The sequence below is a fragment of the Chinchilla lanigera genome, unplaced genomic scaffold (genome assembly GCF_000276665.1).
Source record: "Chinchilla lanigera isolate Chin_1 unplaced genomic scaffold, ChiLan1.0 scaffold00070, whole genome shotgun sequence".
Taxonomy (NCBI): Eukaryota; Metazoa; Chordata; class Mammalia; order Rodentia; family Chinchillidae; genus Chinchilla; species Chinchilla lanigera.
The window spans coordinates 3,026,158-3,046,187 of NW_004955471.1; the positions used below are offsets into that span (position 1 = coordinate 3,026,158).

Below are 20,030 nucleotides of genomic sequence, written 5' to 3' on the forward strand. Positions count from 1 at the left end.
TTGAGCTCACTTTGTAGCCCAGGCTGGTCTCAAACACACAACGATCTTCCTGCCTCAGCCTCCCAAGCACTGGGATTACAGGTGTGTGCCACCACACCCAGCTAGCTTTGTCTTTGGTGTATAGATGAGCACCCTTACAATTGGAATGCCCCTCAGAGTCACCTGTTAGAGCTTATTAAACCCACACACCTGGGCTGGGGGTGCAGCTCAGTGATACAGCACATGCTCAGCATGCTTGAAGCCCTTGATTTGGTTAACAAAACCAAAAGCCACACTGGAAGACCCTACCGCAGAGCTGGTGTTTTGGTGGATCGCAGGGGGCCCTGAGAGTTTGCATTTTTAGTAAGTTCCCAGGTGAGGGTTAGTGAGTTCTGACCTGCGGGGTCATGTTCCTGCTCCGTCTGATTCTAGTGTGTGTTCATTGTAGACAGCTTCTCTGAGCAGTGTAATTAGGATAAATGATTTCTCTGCCTGTTTTTAAATATATGTTTTTATTTTTAACTGACATGCAATGACTGCAAATATTTATGGGGTACAGTGTGACATTTCAGTACATGCCCACAGTGTGTAATGGTCAGATCATGGTAATGAACATATTGATCACTTCAAACATTTATCATTCCTGTGTTTTGGGACCTTTCCAGATTGTCTGCACTAGCTGTTTTGGAAATACTCACCCAGTTACCGCACTTGTGCTGTAGAACTTAGAAATTGCTCATTCAGCCACACCACTGTCCCAGTTCCCATCCTCTCTCCATTCCCCTCCCACTCTTCCCAGGCTCTTGTCGAACTAATGGTTTTGTGCTGATGATGGCGAACCTTTGAGAGATAAGTTCGCAGACTGCAATGCAAAACCCCACTTACTTCTCGCACAGTGCCAGCAATTAAACCTGAATTCTGAGATTTTAGTTTATAAAAACCAGCTCATACTTTAACATCTTTTGTCTTAAAAGAAAAATACCATGAATGCCACAGATTTGTCACCCCTGTTCTATGCTCTACTTCCACGAAATCAGTGATTTTGTCTTCTGTGTATAAGTGTGAAAACGTGCACTAAGAAAGCATACTTCTGGGGTGGCATGTTTGCTGTCTTTCCAGTAGCCTGCATGCACTTCCTGAATATTTTGATTCTTTATGTCCTAAATGTCTTCTTGCCTACTTGTTTAAGATAAGCTGACCTGTCTTCAGGGTCTGATGTAGTGTTCACCTCCAGGAAGTCTCCCTTCATACTCTAGTCTACAAGCGGGCCTTAAAATGATACCTTTGTTTACTGATACTCCTTACTGGGCATCAATAAACTATTGCCTTTGAGTACTAAGTTACTATTTGCCTTTTAGTATTACTTGATATTTATGTGGTATGTGTGTATCTTTCTATATGTCTTTTCCAAGCTAGACCATAACATTTTCAGTGATAGAAACTGAATCTTATACCCTAAACTTTTTCTGATACTGACATTGTTATTAGGTTATTTAATTTCTTGGATTAATTATTTTGCGTTTATAAAAATGCTTGCCCTTCTGAAATTCCATTTCTGTCTGCATATCATCTGGTGTCTCTTAAGCTACCTGTTGGTTTTCTGATCCATCTTCCTTCTTCCATATGAAGAAAGATTAAAAACTCGTCTTCCAGGAATTCCACCAAAATAGTCTCATCAATTTCTCTTTATAGCAGTTTGTTTCCTTAGCGTTTACAAGGCTACCTCCCTCCCTCTCCCTCCCTGTGTGTGTGTGCGTGTCTGTGTGTCTGTATTTCTCTTTGCTTTTCCTCAACCCTGAGTGTTGACTACTGTGGGTTCTGCGTAAATGCTGATCAAGTTCCTTTGTAACCAAAGTGGTGAGATGGAGTCATTAAAACTCGGCCCAGGGCGTTACACAGGAGGCATTGCCTGTATTGCTTGGTTTAGAACCGGGGTGGTTGATTCTCTTTTCCAAAAGAAACACCTGTCTCGGGTCCCAAGGCATGGAGTCCAACTGTATGTGGGTCACACAGAAACCCAATCACCCTCTCGTACAGAAATCCTGTAACCTTAGCCACGGAAAGAAAATTTACAGAGGAAAACCTACAGCTGTGATTCTGATGGAGGCAATGTGTAAATACATCTGTGGCCTCTGGCAGGTGGAAAACAATGCAGCAGAATTGGATTTTTTTGAGTTTTTGCTGTTGATGACTTGTGAGTATTATTCATTGTCGTCAGTCCATCCGGAACTATTACTTACCTGTGCACTTGGTAAGGTGATGGGTGACTTCACTGCCAGTGAAGGATTGCGAGCTCAGTCTCCTTAGAGGACATTACATCATAGGTCACGGTATTTCAGATGTTCCAAACTCTTTTCCCCCAATAAAGTAGTTTTCTCTAAACAGGTTTTCTTCAATTGTAATTGATAGAGCTGGGTCCTTGACAAGTAATCCTCTTAGGTTTTCTGCCACAGAAGAAAAATCTCTTTTAAGAAATATCAGGCATTGCTGTCTGCTTTCTCTACAGATTTAAGATGAAAAGGCATACCTCCTTTTCTGTATATTCAAGATGGTGGCTCCCTAGTATAAGTTTTTCTAGCTGGGGGGGATATCTGTACTCTGAGGTACATCTCATGAGATGGGCTGGCAGGTCAGCAAGGCAGTGTTTTCCTCGCCTACCTGCTGAGAGGCTTGGCTTTGTTTATACTGAATGTTAAGATATTCCCCAAACATGTATCCTGGCTGCTCCCCTGAGCCACTGTTGTACCCAGAGATTTGTGCCTATGCAGACTTGATGTTGGTTGGTTGGTTGGTTATTTATTTTTGCTGCTTTTCTTTGATGCCAGAGACTATACCCATGCACAATAAGCATGTGCTCTACCAGTGAGCTGTGCTTCCAGCCTGATAGTGGTTGTTTAAAATCACTAGATGGAAGGTGGGTGTGGTGGAGCATGCCTGTAGTCCTAAGGTAGCAGGATAATTTGAGCCTGGGAGTTCGGGGCCAGCCTGTGCAGTGTACTGAGACCCTGTCTCAAACAAAAAACCCAGGTCACTCAGTAGTACGCTCCATTTCCCATACAAAACCTTGTACATATTGTCAACCTACTTTATGTAGACTTAAATTAACCAAATCGAGGTTTCCCAGAGTCAACTGCTTGACCTTTCAGATTACTTCACCATTGCCCCAGGACTGCTTTTTAGCAAGGTGGTAAATTTTGCTAGGAGATAGCAGATTTCTCTTTGAATATCGTTTGTGGCTTTAGTATACTGCAGTAGTTTTTGATTTATCTGAGGTTCAGAAAGATAATAATTGTAAACAGTTTTCAACAGATTTTTGAGGAGTTTGGCACATCCCTAGAAATTACAGGGTAACACCCATAGGCAGACTTCGTCTTTACTTCCTCCCTTCCTGTCTGCCTACTGTCTCCCCCTGTCCTAAGAGCGAACCACAGTGTGTGTGTGTGTGTGTGTGTGTGTGTTGCTGTGATGGAACCCAGGGTGTCTTGAATCCGTGCAGGTGCTGTACCACTGAGCTACACCCCAACCCCCATTTGGATACTCTTTGTTTTCACTGCTTCCAAACCTATTGGACCAGGGCAGTGAGGTCACCCTAAAAGCTAGTGTCTTTTTTATATTTTAACCATAATATCATGACTATTATTTGAAAAGAAAATTAGGGAATTTATCTTGGTAAAGGTTTGCTTTTTTGCTCCGAACTAAAAAAAAAGGACCCATTGCTTGTAGTAAGAGGAGGGAAGGTATATAAATTTAGGAAGAGATTGTTTTCGTTCCTTCATTTGTCCCTGGGACAAAATACCTGATACCCACAACTTAAGGGAAAAGAAGTTTATTTTGGCTCACGTTTCGGTCCATAGCTGGCTGGCTCCAAGGCATGGTGGAGGGGCACAGCAGAGGAGAGCAGCTTGTGCCCTGGCAGAAAGGAAGCAGAGAGTTAAGGGAGGAGGGGAGGGGAGATGCACCCCCTTCCAGATCATGCCCACGGTGGCCCGCCTCTTCTAGCCAGGCCCCACCTCCTAACATCAAGTCAGCTGTAATGCCATAATCCACTCACCTGCACCCATGTGAGGCTTTAGGCGCCTGTTTAGATCTGGATCATAACAGAGATTGAGGGTCATATTTCACCCAGAGGAATGAATTTCCAGTTATAAGAATTTCCAGCTTTATTTCCTCATAAGGTTAACAACTTTAGTCTTCTTTCTTCTAAGTTGACCCTGGCTCCAGAATGTGGTGAGTGCCAGGAATTTGGGTCTCTAGTGGAACCAGTGCCTTCCTAGAGAAGGATGTGCTGTGCGGTACTTAGTACTCTGAAGGAGGGGTTGAGGGCAGCGCCCGCGCCTGTGCCACAGCAAGGAGCAGGGCCACGGAGCCGGTTCAGAGGGATTGGAGTTTAAGGCAGGCTGAGTCTAAGGAAGACAGGGGGCACATGGTACCTTGCTGTGAGTCCATAGCAGGCTTTTAAATCCTGCTCAGAGGATTTCTCCTTTCTGTATGTCTTGCAGGACTGGGATCCAGAAGGGCTGTAGAATGAGTTGTTTTAGTGTAGACAGGTATTTTGAGACTGTGGACAGGCTTAGTTACTTCCACTCTTACATTTCTTAGAATCAAAGACCATGGAGCTGTGGGCTTCCAGACTTTGTTTTAAATGATGGTTCATCCACATGCTCATGTCAGCCCAGCAGGGTAGATAGAGCTTCATTTTTAAAGATAGTGAGAGTAGGGGAACAAAGTGTGTCGGAAAACTGGCCCGAGCCACGTGACTAGTGAGGGACACAGGCGAATTCTGACTCCCAACCTTCTTGCCTTGTTACTTTACGATTACCTTAGGCTACTTTTATTGTACAGATTGGAATTGTCTAGTTGCATGTGGAGCCATGGTTCAAATTGGACCCCCAAGCCCAGTGTGACAGGCTTGGCTGTGAGCTGGTCACTTCTCTTTTTGCAGAGGGACCCCCTAATCTTGCCTTAAGCCACGCAGCTGTGGGTTACAATGATCTGTGGGAAATAAACACTTGAATGTGGTTGTTGCACATTTATCACCCAACAAGTTGGGGAGATAGAGTAGGACAGCATCCTGCCCCTCCAGCTTAGCCAAGAGACTTGGAATTTTGATTTTTGCAGTCTGGCACCATCCTAATCTTTTTACCAGGAATATGATCCATTATCGCTATTTCTAGCATCAGTCAGTCTCTTGATTGACGCTAATCATACGGTTACTGTACTGGGCCATTGAGCATACATGTCTATTGACGTTTATTCTAGGGGTACAACTCTTGTTCTTTTCATTTCCTTAAGTTATTACCTTCCATCTTTCTATAGAAACAGTGCCATTCCAACTGCCCAGTATCTTTACGACCATCAGTATGAATCTGTTGTGGCTTGCTAGAGTAATTTTGGTATTTGTGTTGGATTCTGGGCACTTGTGTGTGGCTGAAGCCATAACTTTTTTTGTTGTGGTGTGACTGCAAGTTCTGAAATTTGGAGGTTTTATTTTTAAGCCCAAATGTTGATCATCCTTATAACTGTAAAGTACCATAATGAAAAGTTGACTTTCTAAAATACTCATGCTTAAATTTTGGAGTAGCTTTTGGACTGCTTAAGACTTTTAAAATTGTCAGGTGCTATGTTAGTCTTGTTTTGGGTTTTTCTTTTTAGTTTCTTTTTTTGTTATTACAGTAGAGATTATCTTGATGCTCTTGGAATTTATTGTTTCCTGTTTATGGTCTGTTTGGCTATATCTCAGGGGCCTCATGAGCTTTTTCTATAATCTGGAGACAGGTCAGGCTGGCAAAGCACTGATTTCAGAGTCAAGCAGGTCTGAATTTGCTTCCTCGTCCTGCCTCTTAAAACCTTAGAGACCTTATATAAGTTATTTAAGCAAACCAAGGCTTAGCAAGATTAGCTGTAAAAGGGAGGTAACCGCCACTCTGGCTGGTTGTGAGGGAGGTCTCAAGATATGTCATGTAATAAAACGCAGTTACGGGTCCCCTGAGACTCTGCACAGCCACCTGCTGGGGGAGACCCGCACCCCCCCGCCAGTTCAATCTTCTTAGTCTAACTGAACTCCAGCTTCCTGGTTCATCAGTTATATAATCATCGCACTAGACAGCTCAGGGAGATAGCATTGGTAGTCTTGGAGCTGTGGCCCTGAACCTTGTTTTTAGTGATGACTGGGGGATTCTCCCTGACCTCCTCTCCTAGCTTCCCTGGCTCTCTGAGATTTGGCCTTTGGCTACCACATGGGCAAGGAATGGGAAAGCCCTTGGGACTCAGCCAGATCTGTAAATTATTCTGAGCACATTGAGTGGCTCACCTGTCACAACAGGTAACCCATTAGCCAGCTTGGTAAGTAACCACATTTTTTTTTTTTTAAAGAGAAATTTTGTGCCTCTTCAGAGCTGTGCTTGGCTGTTTGTGTGTTCAGCCTTCACGTTAGGTGGCAGCTATTTTCCACCCAATAATTAAGCTGTTAGAAACATTCCTGAGAGTGACCCCACAAGAGTACAACCCTGACGCCCCATTATTTTCTGAAATGAAGCTGTAGTTCCTTGCTGTTCAGCTGACAAGTTCAGGTTCAGCCCTCTTACATGATTCCACAGGGATCATCTGGAAGGAAGGAAGATGAGATTTAAGGCATTCTTGCGGTGGAAGATTGGTCAGAGGTGTGATTCTAACACTGTTCTCTTACAGCAGCACCAAGCATGCTCCCCTTGCAGGGTGAACGGTGCAAGATGTCGGATGACAAGGATGGTGGTCCTTTCTTGTTAAAAGAAGCCCTCAGGGCCCTCAGCATCTCACAGCTGAGGACCAGGTGTGCAGTGTGCCTGGTTTCCCCATTGTGAGGTGCCACGGACTTTCCTATCCTACTCACACTCTCTCCCCACAAAAGGCGGGCTTCTCTAAAGGGTGAAGTAAGTGATGGCATTTGTGTGTTGGCTTGGTGAGCTGGCCTGTTCTCTCTTGGATGAGAGGCAGTGGGGGTGATGGAAGGGACCTTTTGCTGTGAAGCAGTTGGTGTTTGCAGGGTCGCTCCAGGCACACATCAGGGAGGCTGGAGCCACCAAGCCGGGGAGGTTAGAGGGGAAACAAGGCTTCTCAAGTGATGGGGAGTTTGCCACCTTACTGCCTTTGCCTCCTTTAGCCCAGCCAAGCAAGCTTTCATGTAGTCCATCTAGTCCAGGGGAGAGCAGGGGTGACACAAAGCCACCCACTTTTTGTCAGTAAGTTTCAGGAGAACACAGCCACATTCAGGCCGTTGTGTTTTGTCTGTGGCCACTTTTGCCTTACAGTGATGGGGGGGGGCGGTGAGTAGTTGGGAGAGACCTCGTGGTTTGCAAAGCCTGAAGTAGTTCCTGTGTGGCCCTTTACAGAACAAGCTCGCTAGCTTTTATTTTAATCTAGAGCCCAAACTCATCCGCTTGGTGAAGCCCACATTTCTGAAGAGTCACTTTTGAGGGTAGCAGTTAACTGCCGTGTGGTGCTGGCCCACGGGTGCGGCAGGTGATTCCGATGGAACCGTCCTGCGTCTTTGCCTGGCATGGAACCAACCCAGCTTTCCTTCTGGTTTCAGCTGCCTCAGGTGCATGATTATAATTTCAAAAGGCCTTTAGTGTTTCAGTGACTGAAAAGTTTATTTGGGGTTTTTCTTTTTATGATCTTCTGTTTAAGATAAAGTTTTATTTTGGAATAGTTTTAGATGTACGTTGAAGTTAAAAGGTAATACAGAGTACCTGTGGACCCTTCACCCACTTTCTCTGTAAACATCTTACAGAACCATTGTAGCTTTATTTTAAAAATTACTATTGGTACAGTACTGTTAGTTTAAGACTTCATATAGATTCCACCAGTGTTCTTTTCCAGTGTTCTTTTTAGGTTCCAGGATTCCACGCTGTATTTAATTATCTTTTCTTTTTTTCCCAATGATCAGATCCACTTAACATCTTTGTAATTTTTCTGCTCTGACATAATTTATTTGCTGTCTCCTGGTAACAGAATGATTTGTTAGTGATGAGGTAGCCCTAGGACGGAGGCAAAGTCTGACTCTCAACTACGGTAGTCATAAGCACTGCATTTATTGAGTGCTTACTGTTCTCCAGTCAGTGCTGTGCATTTTTAGACTCACTGTCCTCCTTAGATTACGAACTGACCCAGCCTGTGAATAGGGACCTTCTCCATTTTGCCCGAGGAGACTTTAAGTTGTGTGGCCAAGTTTCAGTCACAGATGACGCGGGCATGGGCCCGTGGAGCAGGCCGTGCCCCTCTGGGCAGCACTGGGAGCCATTCTCTTTCTTTTCACCCCAGACTCTAGCTAGCAAGTAGTATCCTATATTTTATTTCCAAAAAGAGGTGCAGACTTAGGAAGTCGAAACTGCAGATGAGTATGCAGGCAGCCAGTGGCAGCGGCAACTTTGGAACCCAGGGCTGTCTGTGGAGTGGCGGCGCTTCAGGCAGTCACAGTTCGTGTGAGTATTATTCCTCGGCAGTCCCTCCTTGCCAGTAACTCAGGTCCTGCGTCTGAGTATCCCGTTCTTCTCCTTGGGATATATTTCAGCCCCTGCGGGCTTATGGAGTTGAGCTCCGTGCTGTCTTGTCCAAAGAGGGCTTACTGCTGAATCCCACCCTTTCCAGGACTTAGAGCTCTCATACCCCTCTCCATGGCACTTATCCTGCATGCTGCATTATGATCGCTAACTGTTGGAGCTCCTGGAGAGCAGCTAGTGCCGTAGCCCCCTAGATGTCCCGAAAGCGTAGCACGGGAGCTGACAAATAGATCATCAATGATGACCCAAGGGGCCCATGTCAGACCCTCCTTCTGGGCAGGAAAGCTTCCTTATCCAGTCCTGTGGATGACATGACAGTGACTTTCCAGGCACAGGCCTTGGCTTTTCTGCACTTCTCTTCCCTCTCCATGTGCTTGTTTGGAGCCAGACAATGTGCTTTCTGTGGAATCTTCCCTCTCTGGCACCTAAGGAATAACTGTGGCATTTATCTGAACAGAGATTTCCCAATCATATACAGATCTACAATATTTCCTTCTGTCTTTATTAACATTTTCAAACACTTTTGCCCAGGACAGCTGTTCCAGACTTATGTTGTACTTTTTCCCAGACTGGCATGAAAGATCATTTCACTAATGTGTTAGCTTCTGCTCAGAGACCTTGCAAATGAGGTTTTAAAATCTTTTCATCCCAGCGCAAACTTCTGATTTGATTCTGATATCATATAGTCATAGTCAAATATCTTGGTATTTGGGGGATTTAGTCACTCAGAGAAGCCGTCATTTCTTGACACAGTTTTCCCTGCTTTACCACCTTGAATTTTAAATTGTGCTCAATGCTCCAAGAGTGTGGAATCAGATGCCTATACCACCAGTGCCACCCAAAGCCAGTCCTGTCTGTGCTATGCAAGAAATGTTTGTCAGCTGCAGGAGTTCTCCGGAGGCCCCGTGCAGCTGGTGGTGAGTTTTCGCAGTTAAGGCCCTAGCCCCCTCCCGCCTTTCCAAAACATTTGTGCTCTTCTGTTGCCAGAAAGTTTTTAATATGCATGGAGCATAGAGTCTGGTACTGGAGAATATCGGATCACAGTTTGACTCAGAAGCAGCCTGGACTGCTGATTTATTACATTTGATAAAATAAACCCCATAAAGTGTACACATAGACAGCTACTGCCATAATTTCCTGTTTTTGCTTCACCTCCCCACCACCCCTGCAAAACCTATAGGTCTTTCCTGGATATTCTGCCTGTTTTTCCAAAGCAGGATCCTTGATTCTTTTTATAGCAGAGAGTTCCCTCATCATTTACACACGTGCATGTTCTGTCTCCAGCCTGTTGTCTTTCTCAACTCCTCTGCCACTCCCACACCTCCAGTCCTGCAAATTTCTCTGTTGTCGCAGTCACAGGGACTTAGAGGTGTTTGCAGGAGTGTGTTTCTGAGCCGGCAGTGTGACATGTTGATGTGTTTTTTGTGAAATGCTCTTGTCTCTGTTCTCCTTTCCTTGAGGAGGAGACATTCCGGTGATGGTGTCTCTCGGAAAATGGAGGCGTCCCTCCGTAGGAGAAGACTTTCAGTTCAGTGTGTTGGATTACAAAGACGGCACACAGATTTTAGTGTTCTCTTTAAGTCATTTCTATTATGGCAAATGTGGTCCTGAGCTTTTGAGGAAGAGTGGACTTCTCCATTTTTTGCAGACCACAACTTGGCTTTCAAGGAATTTGTGGCCCTTGGGTACTTTGTGTAAATGACCAGCAGCTTATCATTAAATCGATTCCGTGGTTTTTGCTCAAGTGAGTCTTGCCAATCAAAAACCCTTAGTTAGAGGGGCAGTGGGAAGGAGGTAATAAGTAGGTTTTAAAAAGTACTTTAAATTTGAGAATTGATAAAAAAAGTTACTCAAATTATTTTATTCTGTTCTAGCATGTGTTGAACTTTTTATTCTCAAATCCAGTCATTTTTGCTCTTTAACCCAAAGACCCTCAAGCTGAATATCTCCTCAGTTCTAAGGATGAGACTCTCAAGAACAGTGTATGCTCTGAAATTTTACCATTTGCAGACTGCTCAGCCTGTTAGGACCTGCTTGACGCTTGCAGAAGATACAGGATTCCTGGTGAGCCCCACAGACGCTGCTAATCACAGCAGGGACAGTAGTGGGAGTGTCAGTGCTTTTCTGCACCTGTCCCGGGGTCCCATTTCTCATGGAATAAGGCAGTGCGGGCCAGGTAACAACTGCCTGTGGGGTGCTACAGGACAGGAGCCCAGAGCTCAGAAAACCCACTTCTTTTCTGGTGGGTAAAGACTATGCTTCACTCCAAGGAGATAAAACCTCTGTCTTCCAGGCCATTTGCCCTACAAATAGCCTCAAAAAATCGAACAGAGGGGGACGGTGTGGTACCTCGTGACCCTTATATATTCATAAACAGGAGAGACCCATGGAAAGTGGTCTCCTACCTGCTATGTGGATTGGATAGAACCATTCCAGGTGAACGGGAGAGGAGGTGACTTCATTGTGTGTATGGATGTATTAGGGAGCCCTGGTTGAGGAAGAGCTGGTAGGCCTGTGCGATGGGCTGGCCTTCTGTAAAGAAGAGCCCAGTTAGTCTTCCTGCAAGATATGGTAAACAGCAGAAAATCTTTCTAAGGCCACTACTTTCCTCTTTGTTTTCAATTTTAAAGATAACAAAAACTAACAAAACAACAATGAAGACAAAATCAAAACACAAAAACAACAAAAACAATACATGACCTCAGAACGGAATGATAGGCATTAACAATGGTTGCTACATTGCATACTGTTATCCTCAGTGAAGCTGCTCAGTCCACCACACATAAGAATGTAAGATTGATCAAACACTCAAAGACAGTAGCAAGTAATAAGAAAAAAAACATTGGAAATGATGCAGAGCTTCATCGTGCAAGATGGAGGAGTTCAACAATGGTTCTTATACTGTTCCCTCTACTTTTTTAGAAACTATAGGTTTTAAAATTTCTTTAATCCTTTTAGGAGAATTATCCAGATTCTAGAAAGTAGGAGATGGTTATTATAATGAAGCTCATCTTAAAGTTTTGAGCCCTCAAAGGCGCATGGGCAGCTTGGCTTTGGGAGACCCCTGTAAGTGCCCATCCTCTGCCTTCTGCTGGCAGACACACTGACTCATTATATGAGTGCAGTACCTTCGGTTACTCAACTCTGACCTTATCCTTGCTCTTTCCCAGAGGACAAGGCTGTGAACAGTCCTTCTGTCTCAGCAGCCACTCTGCTCTGGCTTCCAGACCTTGTTTAGCTACACAGGTCTCCTCTTTCACACAGCTTGCAGTTCTCCGCGAGACTTATCCTTCCTTTCCAGGAGGACTCCTTCCAGACCTGCATTTTGGCACCTTGGATGAATGCTGCAGCTTACACAGCCTCTGTGCCCACGTGGGATTCTGAAGTGCAAGGAGTGCCTAGCCGAGGCCTCTGAGATACTGCGGGGAAAAGCCAGGAAAGCAGATACTGAGATTTAAATTTAATTGAGAAATGTGAAAGGTTATGTTGGGAAATCAGTTCCTGCCGGATCTCATATCATGTATATATGTGGAATAACGACAGAAAGTTCTCAGAAAGTGAAGAAACAACAGGTGAATTTTAGAATTTGCCCTTGGCCAGGGGTTGCTAATTCTGACTTCCTAGTTTGAGACAAAATGGGGACAACTAAGCACCTTATCGTCTGCACTTACTCTTTCCAAAATTCTTTCACTTTCTAAAAACCAAGGGATGTTTTCCCATTCATGAAGAAAAATTAAAGAAAAATGGAACTTTTTAAAAATGAAGGTGTATTAAATAGGTAATAGCTCTACAATTGATGATGTTTATTTTTAAAGGGCCTCCTAAATAGTCACATTATTTCTCTTTGCCCTGCAGCTGTCCTCCCTCTGAGCAGATGGAGGGCCATCACTTAATCTCTGGACCTCTTACAATGAGGCAGAGTTGATGGGGGTGTGGTACAACATCTCACCATCCACCACCACCACCATGGAAGCACCTTGAATAATTGCTGGGAGATTTCATGGCAGTCGTTTGGCTTGACTGTAGCCTTAAGTTCCCTGTCAGAGCTTCACTCATCCCTTCCTCTCCTTTGCCTTCCTGATTAGTAAGATGCCATTAAAGATTCATTTTCTGCTAAAGAACTGAGTGCCTTTGGTAGCTGATGGTTCAGATCTCTTTAAGATTTATAGATTCCTTGGCTTAGGATGAAATAGGTTTTATGACTCCCAAATGAATGGCTGGATAGGGGAATTGTAAATAAGTTCTTTAAAGAATAATTTTTCTTTTTGCTTCTCTCCCTTTTTTCTGAGTATTGCTTAAGAAATCAGTGTATTAAATATCTACCAAGTTAATAATGCAGTCCTTCACACAATCCAGTTGTGGTCTTTGAACTTGAGGACTGGTTTGCATATGTTAAGTGAAAGTTTCATGTGCCTAGCATTGCAGCTGTCTTATTGAGAGCTATAGGAAAATTAAGGACGTGATCTTGCCACAGGGCAAGAGAAATACCTGACACCACCAGGGAGCAACTAATCCCAGCCTACTCGCCCTTGTGTGGGTGAGGCAAGGCGTCAGAGGTACCCGGTCTCCTGTGCAGGCAGAGGAGGAGGAAGCTGGGACAGAGAGTGCCAGCGTGAGGCAGAAGCGGGAAGGGCTGGCAGTAGAAGGGAAGCTGCTGGGGCACCTGGAGAGGCGTGCGGCTCTTGGGAGACAGAATGGGGTAGACCGACCATAGAGTAGTTCAGTGTGGCAGTCTCGGACAGTGAGCTGGGGTCCAGCAAGAAGACCATGCTGGCCATGAAGACATGGAGCAGTGCAAGTGGAATGTTCTCCTGGTGAGAGGACATGGCAAGATGCAAGCCAGGAGCTCTGTTGAATTAAAAATGGACAACTCCTGGCATTGGTTCTGCTACAGAAAAGGCAAAAACAGGGCTTAGCAATGCAGAACGACAAGGAAGCTGCTCATGGGAACTGGTTTATGCTGAAGAGGATGAACTTGTGGTAAAGAGTGTCTGGGTTTGGCACGTGTTAAATACAGTGGTGTTGAAAATAACTCAGTAGAGGAGCTGGCAGCGCAGCTTGGTGGTAGAGCACTTGCCTAGCATCTACAAGGCCCTGGGTTTGACTCCTAGCATGGGGCATGGAGTGAGGATTTTACAAAACAGTTTTCTGTACTATACTTCTGAAGGAAACTTTATATATCATAGGCATAGGGCTCCATGTCTGAGATTGTTGAAGAATTCAGACTACCACATATTTATGTATTTACAGAACCCTCCAGAAGTCTTGCATTGATCATCTTGTTCAATTTGGAAGTTCTGAGTGCTTGTATCATTTGTTTTGGTTTTTCTCCGGTACCAGGAACTGAACTCACGACCTTGCACTTGCCAGGCAGGCGCTTGCCTCTGAGCTAAATCCCCAGCCCTTGTATCATTTGTTGTTCATTGGTTTCTTAATCTTTAGTGCCAGTCTTTTTTCTTTCTGTAGGTATCCTAACTCTTAATGTCCTTTTTTTCTGAGTTGCCACACATATATGAATTCACTGAGAGTGCTTTAACTATTAAAATATTGTCTGTTGATCTGTGGCAGCTACAGAGCAAAGACTTAAGATTCTTGTGATTTGCCTTTTAAATAGAACAGAAATGAATGCACGTGGTCCTCAACTTAGGATGGTTTGACCTAGGATTTTGTAACTTTATGAAAATGTGAGAGTGACATTCACTCCACTGACACCATGTTTTGAATTATGATTATTTATTGGGCTGGTGATATGTGGTGTGGTCCTCCCTCTTGGTGTTGGGGAGTAGCGCTGATCTACAGCTCTTGGCCAGCCACGGGATCACAAAGAGAAACAACAAATGTTCTATAGTGTGCTGCATTGCTAAGATGTTTGGTAGGTTAGGTGCATTAAATGCATCTTAGGCTTACAGTATTTTTAAGTTATAAGGGGTTTATCGGAACATAATCCCAGGGCAAGAGAAAGAAAACCTTGAACATCCAAGCCATTTTGGGTACGTGATAGCAAATAGACGCAGTACTAAGGTAGACAGGATTGGGTCTTCCCCACAAATCCGCAGAAGTATAATGTGATCGCTCTGGTTTCAGTTTGTGGCTGACTTTTGGGTGGCTGACAGGTACTTTGGGCGAAGCCTGGGAGGATATCGGGAAGTCTGTGTTCCTGCTAGTGTGGAGAGATCCAGGAGCTGGTCTTCTGAGAACTGACTTGTACATGTGGAGTTTTGTGGCCTTCATGCTATTAATCTTGTTCTTTCAACTTCCATCCTTAGCCCAGGCCAAACTCGATCATCTATGGCCCAGTGGCTTAACCCACAGTCTCCAACAACACCAGGCCCCAACACAGCTGTTCCACCTCCTTCACCCAGTTCATCTCCTTTCCCCACCTCTCCTGCTGCCACCAGAGCTGACAAGCCCCTGGAAAGGTATGTGGTATGAAGCACGATTATGAAATATAATGGCACCCAGAAGGGGCTCTAAACCTGTGTTCTGTGCCCCTGGCATCCTGGACCTTATGACCAACATTTCCAGTTTTGTGTGGCTCTCTGCTTTATTTCAGTAGCAAGCACAGTTTTTTGGTTTCCTAAGGGCATTGGTTCTGGACCCTCTTACATAAATTAAAAGCTGCCTGTATTCCAGTCTCTTAGACTGGGATGTACTTGCATGTAATCTGTGTATTTCCTCCTGTATACTTTAAATCATTGCTAGATAAATTAATATCTAATACAATCTAAACTGCTAAGTAAATAATTTATTACGCTTTATTGTTCACAGAATGACAACAAAGTATGTATATGTTCAGTACAGATGCAATTTTTAAAGAAATATTTTTAGTCTGTAGTACATATAGAACCCTCTGTGGATACACAGCAGTACATTTCTCAGAGGAATTTGATTTCTGTGAGACCTGCCTGCTTGAACCTACTCTTTTTGGTGCTAGTTGTGCATTTTTAAAACTAGTCATTTTGAAAGAACTTCTTGTACATAAAAAATGCGTATTCTTTGTTTTAAAGGAAGGCAGAATGGGCCTTGGAAATGTTAACTTGCATGGCCATTTAATGTCTGGTTCTGTAGAGGTCAGAGGAGCTGACCTTTAGTAGTGCACCTCTCTGGAGATTGGCTAAGTTGCTCCTACCAGGATTGCTTTCCCAACTCTGATGAGGTGGAGCACTTCCTTCCACTTTGGTTCATATCTGACTAAAAGCATCGTTTCCTTCCTTCTCCTACAAGGGTACACCGGAGATTTTGACAAATCGGGAGAAGCCAAGTCTGGTGTACCTTTCTGGAGTGGTCAAAGTAAACATCAGTGTCTACTGTGGTAGCACATGCTGTGAGCCCAGTTGTAGAAGGCTGAGGCAGGAGGATTGGAACTTCAAGGCTAGCCTGGGCAATTTACCAAGACCCTGTCTCAACAACAAAAACAAAAACAGGCAGAGTTTGTAGATAAATAGCCGAGTGCTTGCTTAGCGTGTGCAGAGCCCTGGGTTTAATCCCTGGTACCTTGAAAAAACAAAAAAGGGCTCAGAATGTAACATGGGGTGGAATACTTGCCCTGCACGCACAGGGCCCTGGGTGCAAGCCCCTCCCAGAGGTCGTGGCACACAGACTGAGGTCAGCGGCTCACTGGAAGCCTGTTTAGCATGTGCTGTGTGTGTCCTCCTGCGCTGCTGGCCTATCCACGTGGGGATGCTTTTCCTAATGCGCAGCTGAAAGGCTTAGGAGGTGAGTGCACCCTGTGGTTACAACAACACTGAGCGGTAGAAAAGCTTTTCCCACCAGGCTGAGTGGAGAATTAGACAAGTAGTTCAGCAGCAGCTTCCCAGAGAGGCTCTCTAGGGAGAGGTTTGCCTTTGAAACCTACCATGTACTTGGAAAGCAAGTGCTATGACTTTGCCTGATGTTCTTGTCTCTGTTCCTTTCTTTTCTAGAAGGAGTTGCCCCATGAGCGACCTATGATGCGATGTAGGGAATAGGAGGCAGGGCTGGGGGCAACCAGGAGGCTTCTCTCGCCGTTCTTCACATTTTCAGTTGGATCTTTTTGTGTTCCTTCTGCAGTGTTATCAATCGGAGAGCTCGAGCAGTGTACCCGTGTGAAGCAGAACACAGTTCGGAGTTATCTTTTGAAATAGGAGCCATTTTTGAGGATGGTAAGTGGTGGTGGGAGATACTCTGTCACCCTAGGGTGTCTTCACGTAGAGTAATGGTCACTGACGATGGCCGTTCAACACCTTGGACAGGAGAGAGCTAGGCCCTTGGCTTCCGGATCCTGAGCACCAAGGGGCTCTGTGCTGGGGACTGGAACACTGCTTCTGCTGTCCTGATGATGAGTCTCCATTCACATCATTTATGGAAATGAGCTAGTACTGCTTGGAGTTAAGAAATACTTCTTATCTACCTCCTTTGTTTTCTTGGTTCTCCCAGAATTCTTGACTGAGCCTCCTGAATGCCTCAGGTTTGCTGAATCTGTTTTGATTTCTAATCCCTTTAGGATTCCTATGCTTCACAATTCTTTCCCATCCTGAAAAGCATGTGAATCTCCCAATTTGGGTGTTGACCTTGCATAATGAGACAACAGTGGGAATTTTTATTTGAATGTTTAACATTCGCACACAAGTATTTAGAAGCTATGACTGACTTCATATTTCACAGATTTCTCCTATGGCTTAGTGTATGTATTTTTTTTTCCTCCTTGCTTTTGACTTCTTCCCTCCCTAGTCTGCTCATTATGAAATTCATTGGTTACTGTGGAAACAGTGATGTTGTGTGTGGGTGGAGCTCCCCAGAAGAGTTCCAGGGAAGCAGCAGGAACCTTGGATGCCTGGAATGGCTGATGAGCCAGAATGTTTGGAGTCTGTGGAATACATCTACACAATGCACTGTGGCGTGTTGTCAGTAATGCAACATTTGCTGGTGATTGTTTTTTAGAAAGCAAGTTGCTTCATTTAGAATAGAACGCGGTATGTGCTCCTGAGTGCCAGAGACTCCTGATAGCATCAGCAAACAAACAACAGCACCAATACCCAACACGACAGTTATATACTTCATGAAGAAACTTTCTTCTTGGAGTAAAGCAAGAGCTGTTCTTTACAACCGTAACACAGACATGTACTCTATCGGTAGGGGAGTAGTCACAAAGCTGTCCCCCTCCACACCTGTCATGTACCATCACAGCACATGGTAGAAGGGAAAGCTGAGATAGTAGTATTGAAACTCACCCATTCAAAAATGGTGAAGAATTTTTACTTCCTGTGGTATTTCCTTAGGAGCTTCTGAATTTTCTTACATAGTATTTCTTGTGAGATAGTTACCCTGGTAGGAGATGTATAAGGATGCCTTAGGCTGCAGGTAACAAAATTGGACACAAGTGGTTATATCAGCTCAGTAATAAGTCTGGCAATAGGGTGCTCCATTTGATTAATGCACATTCTTACAGAATGTGTAAAGACCAAAGCATTTCCATCTCTACTGAACTGTTTTCTACTTGTACATTTGAGCCCTGGCTCTACTTGTACATTTGCCTCCCTGATTGGGGCAAAGTGGCTGCTAGTTCGAGGCCTCATGACCACACTCGACTTCCATAAAATGAGGTATCTGCTCTTTGTGCTCTTCCTTTGGAAGACTGAGAATACTTTCCAGAATTTTCCTCCTCCTCTACCTGCTCTATTAGCTCAGTAGTCAGAACTAGATCAGATGCTCTCACCCTAAGCCCATGACCAGCAAGGACTCAGACCAGTGAGAACCATGCTGGGCAAAGCATCACAGCCATGTGAATGGGGGGTCTGTGCTTAAATCAAATCTGGGTCTGCCAGCATAGTGGAAAGGAGAAGGGCTGGGAGGTCAGTGCCCCGTGAGACTTAAGTTCTCCAACTCTAAAATCCCTCCACAACTTAGGAAAGTCCTCCGGAAAAAAGAGTGTGTATGCACATGTACATGTAGGTGTACATAAATCACACATATACACATGCACACACATACATGCACCTGCATACATGGGAATATTTCAGTGTGTTTTTGAAAGAAGAGGTGATTCAAGGCAGGTGGCAGTGTATTACAGTTTGCAGTTATTTTACCAAGGTCAGACGTTGGCTGTTTTGCTTTCTTTGTGACCCTAGACAAGCTGCTTTAATAATGTTTGCATCAGATTCATGATCCTAGTTTGCAGGGCTATCTGCCTTATTGATGTTGCATTGTCACCCCTTCTCCATTTCCCTGGATCTCGTTTATATGTCACCGGGATAGCATTTGGGGCTACGGGAAGATGGGACTTTGAGTACTGCCGACGTTTGCGAGCGACGTTCCTAGCTGTGGTGCCTCACGGGTGCATCATGGTGTGCTGTGGATGTGGCCGTGTTTCCCGCCAAGTCACGTCTCCCTCTAATTTGGTGCCAGATGGTACCAGTGTCCAACTCAGTCTAGACTTGCTGGCTGGGGCACCAGGGAGTCTTGGCAGTTCCTCACTCTCTCACTCCTGGCTCTTTTCTCCAGAGATGCCTGTTGATGTGTTGACAGCCCTTCCTTACCCAAGTAGGCAAGCACGTCGTTTGATGTGAGATTTGTGTCTTGTAGGAGCCTTCCTGATCCTTTGATAGGGGTGCTGATGAGCTTAGCAGAGGATGTGTGGGGTTGGCACCCCGAGACTTGCTGTTTCCTAGGGATGGTTCTTTAAGTGTGTATGTTGAAGGCACTTGAGCAGGCTGCTTGCTTTTTCTGTTGTGTTTACTTTTATCTCCTGTGCGTGGCTGATCGCTCAGCTAGTTAAAAGCAAGCTCTTGCTTTTCTAGATGTGTCTGGTGAAGCCCTTCCTGTAGTAGCTGTGGGGTCTTTTCTTCTAAAGTCAGACACAGAGCAAGCCATACAGGCAGGTCATGGGATCTCAGTGTTGTAGAACCAGGCAGTGCTCCAAGTGGCCACCATTTACAGCTGAACCCGCAAGAGTGTCTCCAGGAACACGCCCTTTCCGCAGACCAGTGATAGACACTCAGTGTTCTTGAAACACCCGAGACATTTTTCTTGTGACCACTTCTCCATTTGGAATCTTCCAGAAGGCATCCAAGCTCCTGCCATGCAAATCTTTCTTGTGCTCCTTTACGCAACAGTTTAAAAAAACAAAATTCAGGTCAGAGTGACCCTTGGGCCACATTGCCAGTAGTTACAGGGTTTGGAATATCTACCATGGCGAGAAATTCTAAACCAGCGGATGGCAAGGTGGTCTTTAGTAATTACATAGCTCCGTAGCTGCTCCTTGCTCTTTGCTGTCACTGTGTGGGTCTAGACTTCAGGAAGGGTTCAAGTTCCTGGCTGACGATTTGCTTCTGCAGTTCTGGGGAAATGTCTTCCAAATCTTGCCAGAGAGAGCTCTGTTGTGAAGTTTCAGGCTGACTGATGTTCTGCTTTTTCCTGGGCCTGAGGAACTCTAGGAGTAGACTTTGGGGGCCCTTCAGCTGCCAGATCTCCCTGGGTTGGGAAGTTGAGTCTTGGGCTGCCTGGAAAGATTCATGACCCCGTGGGGTGGATCTGCAG

General features: G+C 44.9%; 1 protein-coding gene across 1 annotated transcript in view; it reads left to right on the forward strand.

The window, feature by feature from the left end:
- Positions 1-20,030, forward strand: part of Arhgap10 (Rho GTPase activating protein 10) — a 295,503-nt gene that overhangs the window by 269,095 nt on the left and 6,378 nt on the right. Inside the window, exons 23-24 of the mRNA XM_013522864.1 lie at positions 14,783-14,935; positions 16,566-16,657. Of these exons, the coding sequence (XP_013378318.1) occupies positions 14,783-14,935; positions 16,566-16,657 (245 nt within the window). The remainder of the gene's footprint in view (positions 1-14,782; positions 14,936-16,565; positions 16,658-20,030) is intronic.